General features: G+C 38.5%; 1 protein-coding gene across 1 annotated transcript; it reads left to right on the top strand.

Annotated features, from left to right (window-relative positions):
- Nucleotides 1-3,681: 3,681 nt before the first annotated feature.
- Nucleotides 3,682-4,785, top strand: LOC112566925. Its single transcript, XM_025243353.1, has one exon. It carries the CDS (start codon nt 3,682-3,684, stop codon nt 4,783-4,785), a length of 1,104 nt encoding a protein of 367 aa, XP_025099138.1.
- Nucleotides 4,786-13,669: the final 8,884 nt, after the last annotated feature.

Below are 13,669 nucleotides of genomic sequence, written 5' to 3'. Positions count from 1 at the left end.
TATCAAGTATTTTCAGGACCCTGTTGTCGTGGTCAGACAAAAAAATGTTTTAAAAGTAGTCAAAACACACGGAAATGTTTTGAGGCTTCCAAAGTATGAAGAGAACGGGAGTTTAGAAGCAAGGACAGATCTCTAATATATTTTATTTAATTTGGTGTTTCGATGCTCACAGTTTGCATGATCGACAGAGTAGAAAAGTTGAATATTAATGTATTATATTATAATCATATACAGACAGAAAGAACATTGTGGCTAGCTTGAGTAAAAGCAGGTCACTTTTGTGACTGGAAAACCCTATCTGGCCGTCTCAGCACATGGGTACTTGATTTCTCAGGGAAGGTAAACCGCCGCGGAAGGATAGAAGAAGAACGTAGTAATCTGTCTTTCATTCGCCGTATCTTTGATACCTTGGTCAGCGTTCACAGTCCACCTAACAGATAAATGGTTTTAAAATGGAGTATCTTCTTGCTAATTGCTGGTGTGACCGTGCACCCAGCACAAGGCCAGCAAGAGGTAGGACTCTTGAACTTTGATCTTCTGACTTTATTGCCACGATAATCTCTACCTTTGGTTTTGTATCTGTTACATACGGCGCAAGAATATGTTGGTTTTTCATGGACTTCGTGGAGTTTTGCACGCAGTTCGTTAATTCTAAATACAGTATGCTCCTACTCTCGTAAAAGTTCTCATGTAACTAATGTAGAGAAGGAGTCGGAACGATTTACTCAGTTCATTAAAAAAATTTTGTAGGCACTTATTCTTGTGCAAGTTTTCATGTACTTTCAATCTAGTGAATATTGATGCTTCTTTGATACCTGATAGTTTTGCATAACGGAAAATGGTATTGAATTATTTTATCAGACGTTTCGTGTTCTTAAAAAAAATTACTTTCTTACCTAGCTGTAACCGATTCCTGTGTACGCGTATTTATATTGTAATTTCGTTATTCCAGGGGTGTACGTTTTGTGGCTTAGTGATAGAAGAAGACGAATGTGAACGGGGTGTGTACTTTAGACAATTTTCTCTTCCTGCCTGCCACTCCCTTTAAGTAGCTGATATCTACAGAACATCGATGAGGCAAGAGTTTGAACACATTCTGGTATACTGCTTCTTGGCATAATAAGTGAGGACGAATATAATCGATGATTTTTGTATCGGGTAATAATTATTCTTGCAACTGCAAAACTCCTAATATTTATTTGTTGTTGTAAGTTGAGGTTTGGGATTTACTTATATTTATTTCTGCAGTATAACTCTTGCTGTTTTCTGTTCTTTTTATTCACCCACCAGCCATCTGTGCTCTTTCTCTCGTTCTTTTGCTTGTCCTGCGATCAAAAAAAAAAGATGCTTCATCATACTGCAGACTCACTCGTGTGACCGCACACCCAAACACATATGTACGCACAAAGCATAAGTTTGAAAGCCGTTAGGTGACTTTTAATAAATATTTAATGGAAACAAGCTTCTTATCGACTTTTTACCGAACGTGTCATTTAGAGGGGATCGAAAATACTAACCACACAGCAATTATTTGTTATTGCAGCAGCTGGAGTATCTCATCAACAGAGTGAACATTGAATACTATTCCTATACAAGAGTGTAAATGTTCTGTTCTCGTATAACTTCTGGTCAAACGATGACAGTGTTCATGATCTGTTGCTGATCGGCTGCAGACTTCAACAGTACTATAAGAAATGTTTGAATTATTCGTTTTACATCATGAATACTTGGAAGATATTGTTTACTGAAGTGGCCGGGTTCGTCTTCTTTTTCGTTGTGCCATTTAAATACTCTCCCACGGAGGGCGGGTAGCAATGGAGCTAAATCGTGGCAAATACGACTAATTTCTTATGTACTTACAATCTATGCAGTTCGATGTGAGTATGAATAGCTCAGTGAAGAAAGTAAACCAATCTACACAAAGTCAAACAGAGTTGCTAGGATACTGTGGTGAGTGCTGGTGCTATCTGTAAGTGTTTGGCATTATTTTCAGCGAGGAGTCTCTTCACAGATATCAGTTATCAGGAAAGCAGTTTATTGGCAACAAGTCGTAAGAATATTATCGCGGTTCCATATTTTAACTTTCTAGATTGTTCACCAAGGTCTGAAAGCCTACACATTCGAGAGAGGCTGAGAGCTGGTCTGAGAAAACTCAGAAGTCAAACATACGCTCTTTCCTGCACTGATCCCAAAGTTAGCTTTATTAACCATGATTTTCTAGTCCTTTACTGACATTACATATTGTCTGAGATCAAGTACACTATTTCCCTTGTGTTAATTAGAGAAACGACTTACTTGTCTCACTGTCTCATCTGCAAAGCATGGCGATTAATACTAATTACCGTAAAGGATCCAAGACAAAGAACACGCAGGGTGACTGCAAAATTATAAACTTGGTCTTGTCGGCAGCACCGGATTGTTTAGCATTCCTTACTCATGCTCTTTACCCCATATGAGAAAAGTAAGAGATAGAAACCGTTATTCCTGTTCCACAGTTTCGAAAATATCGTCCCAGAACGCCGTTCTAAAAGAAAGTCGATGTCATATGCGACGATAAAACAACATTACTATCTCGTTTTAAACTCAAAATGTCCAGATATGGCAGTTAATAAACATAATATGTACCACAACAAAGAGCCTACTTCGGCTTCAAATATAGTTCAGATAATTACGTGAACAAATTAGAAAGATTTTGAGAGAAAATGTTAGGTACGGTAGACCAACGAGCGCACGTCTACACAGGTAAGTCTCCGTGTTCTCACGTTACTTCATTCCAGCACGTGCACGTGCACGTTAGTTCAAACAATATCTGTTATCATGCTCATTGACTGAATAGGACATACATTTGTTTGGACTGAATCGAACTTTGGACAAGTGCTCACATAAATTGCAGTCTGTCTTAATATTTTATGAAAGAAATCGAACACTTCCTCTATTAAAATGTTTTTAAAATGTTCTGTGATCATTCCCTTGGCATTTGATAATGTCCTCAAAAGGCATAGCAGGGGCAAGTGCTCTTCTCAGAAGGGTATTTTCGTATCATTGAATCAGCATCGGCGGAACTCGAGAATACTATCGGGAAGAACTAGTTCAACAAAAGGATTTTTCAGCCGCCTTATACAAATATAAAAATCAAACTGTGATTATCAGGTTGGATAAGGCTTCTCGAGGAAACGATAAGGTGTGTAAAGCATAAGACTTGAAGGCTTTGTTGAAAGTAATGAGAAATCTTATAAAAACCTGGCTATGTTGACTCAGTTCTTATATTATGCACTAAAAAAATAAAATTATTATAGGAATTAAAAGATCATCAGCAATATATTAAGAGAAAGTGAATGCCATGTCAACGAATATTTGTGTCTTTTATTGGAAGAAAAAATACTCACAGCAGACTCCGGGTATTTCCCCTTTTTCAAACATGTTCGATGATTCAGTACTTGTTCATCGTCTAATCAATAGTGAAGAGAGTTTATAAGACGGAACGTGGCCATTGCAGGCAAGGTATTTTATTTTTTGAGAAGAAAATAGTTTCACACAAACATGTAAGAGAGAGGCCATGATTTTTTTGTCGGCGGACTTCAGCCATCCAGTGTATGGGCACGGTGCTTTCGATAAACATATCTGATTAAAGATCAAGTTCTTCAATAAGACCGATTAGAAGAGAATGGACCAGTAAGAACCATGAACATCTCTACAGATTTGTCACTTCCTCCCAAAGGTTCAAACATCAGCAGCAGCACAACGATAACATACGGCGGCAGCATAGTTAGCGAAGATGTCTACAAAATAACTCGCCTCATCTGTGTCGGGTTCATCGGCCTCGGGCTGAGTCTTGTCGGCGTCCCCACCAACGCAGTCACGTGCCTCGTTTTCGTCCGACAACGCCTACGAGAGCGCATGAACCTCTGCCTCTTCTGTCTGGCGTTTGTTGATCTTGTGCTCATGTTGTTAAGCTTCGGTTACAGCCTCGTCACTGTGTTCAGTGATTTAGGACTTTTTGGCTTCGGCGAGGAGCAGTACAGTAAGGCTGTTCTGTACGCGCTCAGCTCCATCTACGCTCTGCGCGCCACATCCGGGTGCTACAACGTCGTCATCGCTGTCGAGCGCTGCATCTGCGTCATGTTGCCGCTGCACGCGGCCGCCCTCATCCGCACCAGAAGCATGGGCGTGCTGCTGGCCATCTTGCCGCTGCTGCTTCAGGCCGGCTTCCTCACCCTCCCGCTCAGATTCCAGATTGTCCGAACGGAGAACATGGGCGCCGTCCAGTGGCATCTGCTTCCTTCACGACTGTGGCTGGAAAACCAGTTTGTATTCGATCTCATCTTGTACACCATCCTCAGTACAACATTACCCCTCGTTACGTTTTTTGCTATTTCTGTGGCTACTTTAATTACCGTGATCAAGCTGAAAGTATCTATGAAATGGCGAAAGGAGACGACCAACTCAAACAAGGACGTCCAACGCCAGCAGACGGCGCTGACGAAAGTTCTGGTCGTAGTATCCTTGGTTTACATCGTAACTATGCTTCCCTTTGTAGGATACATCGGTGTCCACTTATTTATGGACCAGTTTTCTCCCTTTGGCCGTTACGCTTATCTTTATACGACCGTCAGCGCCATCGTCAACGTATGTCCCCTCATCAACTGTTCTTTCAACTTCTTCATCTACTTTACTCGTTCGACGCGGTTTAAAGAAGATCTCGGCGCTCTTTGTGGTGGTCAACAAAAGGCGAAGTCCCAGGTACTCCCTCCATCCGTAAAAGAATTCCTTCGTTCTGACACCTAGCAGAGAAGAAGATATTTACAAAATACAACAACTTGGTAACGACAGAAGCAAAGATGTTTAAGCTAAAGCAATTTTACTGAAGAATATACAGCATCTGTCTAATTAAATTTATATCAAACCAGCTAAGATATAAGCCAGTTTCTTTAAAGGCTACTGATCCCAAATATCCTATGCAAATAACAGCTAATATAAAAGTGCAGGTGGGAAGGTAGGAAGAAGAAAACAAACATTGTAAACTGCAGCATAATTATCCAAAATGCAAGGAAAACAAACAACAAAAAGGAGAGAAGTGCAGTCAAGTCATGTCAAGTCGAATATGATCCACGCTTGTGAAAGAGTCGAGGACAGCAGGTACCAAAGGAAACACAGTACAAAGGAAGAAAAACATCCAACGGCAGCTAAGTATTTATAGATTGACTATTTCTTATATACTAATAATCTCATGTTGGAAAGTAGTGAAATATTCGGTACACGGATGTCAAAATATTAAATTATAACAATGGGTATTATTTCCTACCTTGTTTTTTGAACGACTGGAAACTGTAGTTTGTTATTAGTTGTAGTGGAGTTTCTATAAAATGTGTTAGCGCCAGTTTCTGCAGGTTTTTATCACCATTAATTTAATAGCATCAACTCTTGTGGAAGTTTCCATGTACCTTTATAACTAAATGGTATTCATGTCCAATTTTTTTCTGTATTTTTTTTTCACATTTTTGGTATACAGTCAGATTCTTAGAATCAGGCGAACTACTGGTGGAATAGAGAGCAGGAGAGAACAGAGTGTGGTGTGTAAATAGAGAACTGCTCATTTGGCAATAACATAAACTATCTGCCATTCGGAAAACTGCATTCATTTTGCGAAAACAGATGCCACTTGCCATACCTACAGTTTGAAAACCGTTTTTATTTGGCAATAATAAGCTATTTGTCATGTATGTGTCGTTGGTAGTAGAACAGTATTCAGATAGTTGTACGTTTTGTTACTCATTCATCTGATGCCTAACACTTGTGACAAATACCAGAAAGTAACAGATTTTCTCACTAAGTTTCGAGCGTTAACGAGATGTGACATTTTACAAACTGCTTTCACGCGTCACCTGACCAACCGGTCTTAACGAAGCTCAGGGAATAAGATGGTTGTTTGTTGTTTTGACAAACAGTCAAACATCAGTTTTTATTTCTTTACATTTATAGTCAGTTTTAAATATATTAAATTTTAAGCAAATGGAAAGAGAAGTTGACGGTTTACAAAATCGACCCCCGAAAGGATTGACAGAGAGGAAAAACAGACAAATAAGTATGTGGACCGACAGACGGACAAATAGACACAAAAGTGGACAACGAAACAGTCAGACAGTAGGAAGCAGAAGAAAGAATTCAAGTAGGCAGAAAGTAGCAGGTCTACGATGATACCTTCTCGGATCATACAGGTCTGTAGACCTACAAGTCATGGACAGAATGATAAAACGTGAAGTTCTTTCTAGTCATTGATATGTCATATACCTGCTTTACATTACTGAGTACAGTCAAGTATGTAACAATGTCTGAAATTCTCAAGCTGAGTCGCACTAGTACATTGCTCAAAATATCTACATTTAAACGTGGATTTATAGAAATATATATATATAGAGAGAGAGCAGTTAAAAAGCAGTGGCAAAGATGTCTCAAGTACAGAAACATGAAGTAGAGACCGCGAACTCTGGACACCGCTTTTGTCGGACACAAGACACATTTCCTTTAGGTTCTGATGTAGCCCAGGGAAACGACTTACTCTCACTTCATAGCTACGGCCCCAGGGGAGGCATATACACAATAGACAGATATTACAGAACAACTTACTGCCACCATTCAGGTGAACTCAGTAATACTGCCGGTTGAACAACTCGTATCCGTACAATGAGTTAATAATGTATTTTACTCATACATAATTTTTTATCAAAACAACCTTTCGCTTAAGTTGAAATAAATAAATATTTTTATTTATAAAACGGGTGCATAACCGCCAACCACTTTACCCCACAAGACGTGAATATTCCGTTCGCTGCATAAAACGTGAATGTTGCGTTCTCCCCACAAGACGTAGATGTTATATTTTTGATAAACCGCGGATCGCATGTTTTCGGGATATTTGTCCTTCACATCACAGTCAGATACAGCAATCCAACAATCCTCCCTACAATCGTCCATAAAATACAAGAATAACGTATTCGAAATGATATTTTAATTTGTGATGCTAATTTTATTTTGGTTTGTGATGTTATTTAGTCGACTTGCAGCTTCTCTGACCATGAGTGTTTCTTACGTGAGGTCTGTTTTTCAAAATTATTCTGAAGGTTTAGAGCTGATGAATGCTGTGTTAAAAGTAGTGTCTTTCTACTGGGTCGCTAGATAAGGATAAAAAAGATGAAAGATGTTATTACCATAGATGATGATAACGATGATGATGGATGAATCCGTTTGAAGATGCTGAAGTAGACAAGTATGGCAAAAAGCTGTTGATCTAATCTTTCTGATTGTTCCTATCACTGTGTGTTTAGCAGAGATACAGCAGACTGAACAGCTAACAAAAAATAATGTTGATGAAACATAAATCTATTTTACCACAGAATACTCTTCAGTGTTTCAAACATCGCCATGCGTGACACAAAGAGAGTGAAAGCAAAGTATAGTAAAGGGAGACAACACAAATTACAGTTTGTGATCGAAGCAAATCTGAGTTCCTTCTCCTTCATTTGGAGTCCTAGCGACATGACTAGTGTGACTGACATGAAAGTGATGAATCATATTTGTAAAATATGTTGATAGTCGATGTTAATTTGTGATGTCTAAAGACTAAAGATGTATAGACCTTGTTGTACCTTCGTGCGAAGGAAACGTCGGCTGTGTGTTTGTGCATGCTGCTGGCTGTATCACCTTTGTTTCTATGCACATACATGCAAAGGATAAATCTTTATTTACAGGCAAATAGAATCATCAAAAGTTATGTTTTTTGGCATCTAGCCCTTGGTTTAAGTAAAAAAAGAACAACTACATTAATTCAAAACAAGGCAATAATAAATAGTAGAGAGAAAATATGGTATGTACAAACATGGTGGTTGATATCTGAAGTGACAGGTGGTTTCGTTTTTTTGGGGTTTTTTTTGTTTTGTGTTGTTTTGTTGGGTTTTATTTATTTTTGGGGTGTGGTGGTCAGCAAAATGTGGTACATGTTTGTTTTTGCTTTGTCGATGCAAGTAATAGATGACGAAGATGGCTAGAAAGGTATCAAAGGGTTTGGAAAAAGTGTTGTAGGAACTTGTAGAGACTGAAATCTGTTGTTTGGTGATACGAAGGAAGGCTGTTCGAAATAGTATTTCAGGCTCGTCTTGAATAAGTTAACCCGTTTCGTGCACGGCAGTGCTTGTTTGTTTGTTTACACACACAGGGACTGGTTGTGAGCAAAGGGATCTGTAATGTTGTAGACACTATTGAGTGGACAGCTGTAGATGTCGGTAAGAAACTCCGATTACACAAACTTTTGAAACAAAGATGTAATTTTTGTGTGTGTGGTTCCAGGAATTTAATAACTCGTTTGCAGACAGACAGACAAACAGACAGACAGAAATTGTCTGCTTTATACATTATACATATGTAATATTATATAAGGATATTGTATGAAGTGCTGTAATTTTCTTTGTAATTGAACAAATGATAAATATTTTACAAAGTCTGTAACTTTTGATTCAAGACCTAACTACATGACAGAAACTGACTTTTATTGCAGTCTGCTGATTTCTTATGTTGAATATGTCTTATGACTTATGTTAAATAAACAAGTATCTTTTCAAGTATTAAAATTGTGTTCGTTTTTTTTTTTTTGAGTAGTTGTTTATGATTTGTCTTTTGCCTTAATTTTTTTCTTCTTGACTGTCTCCCATCAACCCCAGCCCCTACCACAGGTCGCTAAATTTCTGGCTATCCACCATGAAGCCAGTGTGCCAGAACAGTCTTCCATCTCTACCTTGGTCAGCACCACAGACACAAAGACACCATTCACACAACTCTCGCAACAAGAAACCTTAAACACGGTCATTTCACTCGACACTATTCTCTGTCTAAAGTAAACAAAGATATACACAATTTCACTCATTTTGCCTTGCTTTAGACAATTTCAACTATCTGTCAGTAATTTTGCATGAGAGTGTTAAGCGAGAAGAAGTTAAAACTCAGAGGTACTGGTTGATAACTTCACTACGTTTACTTACTCACAACTTGTAGAAAGATTTTCTCAGAAATAATTTTAAATTGCTAATTTGTTTTTGTCTTATAATCCTAATCGTGACAAATCCCTAAGTATTGTCGTCGTCAGTTTGTATGATGTTCTTGGGTCGATTCTCATGTGTATCGCTGTTAAAAAAATTTTTTTTCAACTATTGCCACAGGTGTTTCTTATGGTTTCGTTTTCTCCTCATCTCTTCCTTATTTTTTTCCATGTTGGTCTTAGAATGTTTCGATTACAGTTCCACGCTCTAGGGCCTGTAGTCAGACCGGTTAAACGCTCCTCAGTTTGAGGAATAGGAGAAGGACCGCTGTCCTTATTTTTTCTTCAAAGAAATTATACATCATACGATTCACTGTTATTCGACAAAAATGTTTGGAAAGGTACACCCTAATTATTTCTGACAATTTTAAAGAGATAACAAGTTAAAGTGCAGTAGAATATTGAGTATCAATAAACCTTGAGCGATCCAGTGAAACAACATGGAATTACCAAAGAAGATTTACTGCAAAACAAAACAGCGCTGCCTCCTTCGACAAACATAAAGGGAGACAAGGTCGTACTAAAGCCACCCAGAAATGTAAGAATTGATTTTGAGAACCAGATTATTATGGGATTGTGAGAGAAGGGGTTAGCAGGTATGAAAGAGGTGAACAAACAAACGCAGTGTAGCATCACGGGGTGTGTCAATGTTTTAATGACAGGCAGTTGTTACCTTGAGTAAATATTTTCTGTGGACAGAAAGACTTTAGAAAGAAGGGTAGAAAATCTACCCTACTCAGAGCTATAATGTGCAGGGCAAGCAACAGCAGATCAATAGACAGCGAGGCAACATGGTCAGTCCTCAGGGTAACCAGCAAAATATACACCAGTAGATGGTCATTACGAGGGAATGTTTTAGCCAATGCTGGGACCACTTAAAAGTGTGCGGGACTTCAGTGTTTGTAGACGCAGGAAGAGGTTAAAGAAACATTTAATTACGAAACAAACTTTGACGATGGAGCTCAGGGTCGTGTAATAACAGGCATCACAACAAAAGGGAGAAAACTTAGGTTGCAAAAGCGAAGCAGCTTTCATTCAGCCCTTAAGATCTTAGAATCATAGAAATACATTGGAAAATTATGCTTATGTTGAAATGTTAATATTGTTTCGTTTGTAAAAATTATCACAATTTTACCTCATTAACACATGACCCGAACCCTCTAATTGGCTGAGGGATTAGGTAAGTGTAGTCATGTACAACCATGACGTCAAGGGCGATGGGCTCTTCCTGTACTCGCTGGTGGAGTTCTCAAGAACGCAGTCTTCAACTAAGTTGAGGGAATAGTATACTGACTGCATTAAATCTTATCAAGTCATTAAAAAAGTACACCTCACTAGATATTTAACTAGGTGTCTAACAAAGGGTTTATAATCTCACACCGAAACTAGTGCTGGTCTTTGAATTGTTTCCCTTGAATAATGTTTCGTGTATTTTCAAAAACAGCCAGCGCGTGCTTCTGCTCCCATTCTTTGGTAGAAATGGTCTACAAAAGATTTATTATAAATTTTAACAGACCTATAAAGTAGTTAAATGAAGCTTGTTGTTACATGTGCATACCTTTACAGTAATTTCATCATTAAATTTTTAATACATACTGATGCTTAAATCACAATAAACATAAACAACAAGAATTCTGAGTATTTCTGGCATTTGTGTATCTGAAAATAGTTGTAGGCTGCTGACGTGTAAACACCACTGACTGAGAGAAAGTTGGGTCACATATGTTGTCGTTTGTTTTACCGTTATTTACCAGCAAACATTTCGCAAACACAAGACACGGTCGATTTGTTTACATCTTGACAATCCTAGAGTTGACAAACGCCTACATAATTGTTGTCAGCGGATGTTGTGAAGCTCAAGGACTGACTACAGATGTGTATTACTGCACAGCCTAAGATTCATCTACTGTTTCCCCAGCCATCGACTAACGTTCTGATTATCTGTTCTCTCCCTCCCCTCAGCCCTCCACCTTGCTCTGGTCAGGGATGGGGAGTAGCTGTAGCCTAGCTACAGCTACTGTAGCCGGCTACAAATTTTGTAGCATGTAGCTTAGCCGGCTACAAATTTTTAAAAAGTAGCTTGTAGCCGTAGCTACATTTTAGAAAGTAGCTGTAGCTTGGCTACATGTTGGCTACTTTCACGACTGTAGCACTCTAGTAGTGTACAAAGTATAATGTCTTTGGGTTGTAGATTTGCATCTATATTCCAGAATGTTCAGCACGGCAGCAATGTAAAAGAATGTCTTTGTGCGAGGGAGGAAATGATGTTCAACAATGTAGCGATGTTCAAAATAAAATGTCTTTATTGCAACGAAATAGAATGTCTGTGCTAGAATGTTCGAGGGGAGGGAGAATAAATAGCAGGGCTGACAGTGGTGTGGGACCTCTTTGTGAATTGGAGAGAGAGAGAAGTTAGGCCAGCTGCTGAGAAAAAGATACTGAATTAAAGAAAACTTCAGTGTGGAATTCAATCTCTGTGTTATTTCTGGTACGACAGCCCACTCTACGTAGCCATTTGAACTGTTGGTTACACGACCATTCGTCGACAGCGTGTCAGCAAGACGACGACAGCCACTGCTCTCACTGCTCGGTGTCTTGACAGCCAGACACCCACGTGTCTCGCACGCTCAGTAACCGCAAGTACCGGGTCGTCCATGTGGCGGGAGCGATTTGAAAAACGAAGATGGACGTACCCATCAATTTCCAGCATTATTTGAAATTTTTTACATTTTGCGAAGCCACAAAATGTGGCTATAGTTTCATTTCTAAGTAATAGGGAACAAATAGTTATAGAAAACAAATGTTTATAGGAAAACTTATATAATTTCTTTTGTCACTAAAACAGGATGAGGAAAAAGATCCAGAAATGTTTAATATAATCGTAAAATATGTGTACTTATTGTGTGAAAAAGGCCGGGGGAGGAAGGGGGCAAGGAATGAATGAAAGCATTTATGGATTCACTAAATAAAATTGTCGGTATATCGCAGTTCTCCGTTTCATTATTATAATAAAAACTTTGTAAAGCAAGTAATAGTGTTTTGTGTGTATGTTTGATGTTTGTGTATGTTGCTACAGCTAACTTGTTATAACATCACGCTTTTAAAAGTAGCCAAAAGAAGCTGGCTACATTTTAAAAGTAGCCCAAAGTAGCTGGCTACTTTTTGGAAAATTGTAGCTGTAGTGTAGCCGGCTACATTTTGAACAAAAGTAGCTGTAGCCTAGCCGGCTACAAATTAAAAGTAGCTTGCCCATCCCTGGCTCTGGTGCCTATGGAAACTCGTGCAAGTACAGGTGAACCTGCTCCCCTGGATATCTAGCAAACAACAGAACAGATACTGACTAACCATCTACAGAAAAAAAACATGATAAGTCAAAATTTTAAGGTAAAAAAAAACAGAGATTAGCAGACAGGTATACAGGCATAAGATGGACATAGAGATTTAAAAAAAAGTGTTTTAGGAAGGGAGAGAACTGTGACAGAACAGGTGAGCGAATCTGAGACTGAGAAGGACTGAGGAATACAATGGCACCTGTATGAGTCCCAAAAGTCTGAGAGATAGAGAGAGAACGAGAGAATGGCGGATGACAAACAGCAGAAATTAAATTACAGCTCTCTTAAATGACAATTTAGGCACCAACAAGAATACATTGTGAATTAGAAAAGAAAGAACAGTGAAACACCACACACTCACTCACTCTAAGTCATAGAAGCTTTTAAAAAACTTTCTCCCTGACAGTAAAATAGCTGTGTACATTATTCCTGTTATCCAATATTATTATTTTATCACAGAATAAAACACTTCAGAAAATAAAGCACGCACACATGACCTTAACATTTTCTGTGATTATGCAGCTAGCTGTAGGTATTTTAGTAGCAAATGACTGTTTTACTTGGAATGAAAGACAAATATACCAAGGAAGAGATTTATTAGAGATTCGGCTGCAACCTTCTACAAACACAGAAATTAGACTGTTATTACCTCGGATAAGGTTTCAGGAGTAAACAAGGAAAAGTAAACCGAAGAAGGCTTGATGGCTTGATCAAAGGATAGTCGAAAATGTTTTATAAAGATGGCTGTGAAGGTAGTATCGACATAGTTCTTATCTTTCATTAGGAAAAACACTAAAATATGTTTGGAATAGGAGAAAGACACACAGTAATGTTTAAAAAATGTACTAAATGCTCTTGAACATTTATTCGAAAGTGTATACTCAGATTTCATTCCCCTCCCTTTGTTCCAATTTCTTCAAATACCAGATGGTTAAATTCCATAATAGTTCAAACACCCTAATCAATTCTCAAGAACATTTATAAAAACGAATATGCTGGAAGAATGTATTTCCAGGCACTTCTTGAGAAAAAGTAGAAGAGTACCTTGGTAGGCTTTGACGAGAGACTTGTGAATGACAGGTCATCTTCTGTCATCAGAATTGCAGGTCAGGCAGTGTGACGAATCTCTGGTCTGCTATCAAACCTACCTGCAGTGTCCTCAAAACACTCATTGCCTCCACAGGACCAGCTTCTGCGAAAACTCCAGCAATAAGATGAAATAATTACAGGCTGTAGATCGACGGTCACAGCT

This window comes from Pomacea canaliculata, linkage group LG6, assembly GCF_003073045.1.
Source record: "Pomacea canaliculata isolate SZHN2017 linkage group LG6, ASM307304v1, whole genome shotgun sequence".
Taxonomy (NCBI): Eukaryota; Metazoa; Mollusca; class Gastropoda; order Architaenioglossa; family Ampullariidae; genus Pomacea; species Pomacea canaliculata.
Note: the sequence above shows the minus strand (reverse complement) of the source record. Positions and strands in the feature narration are given on the sequence as shown.

Coding starts and splice junctions, on each gene's coding strand:
- LOC112566925 (XM_025243353.1), top strand. CDS start 3,682: ATGAACATCTCTACAGATTTGTCACTTCCTCCCAAAGGTTCAAACATC.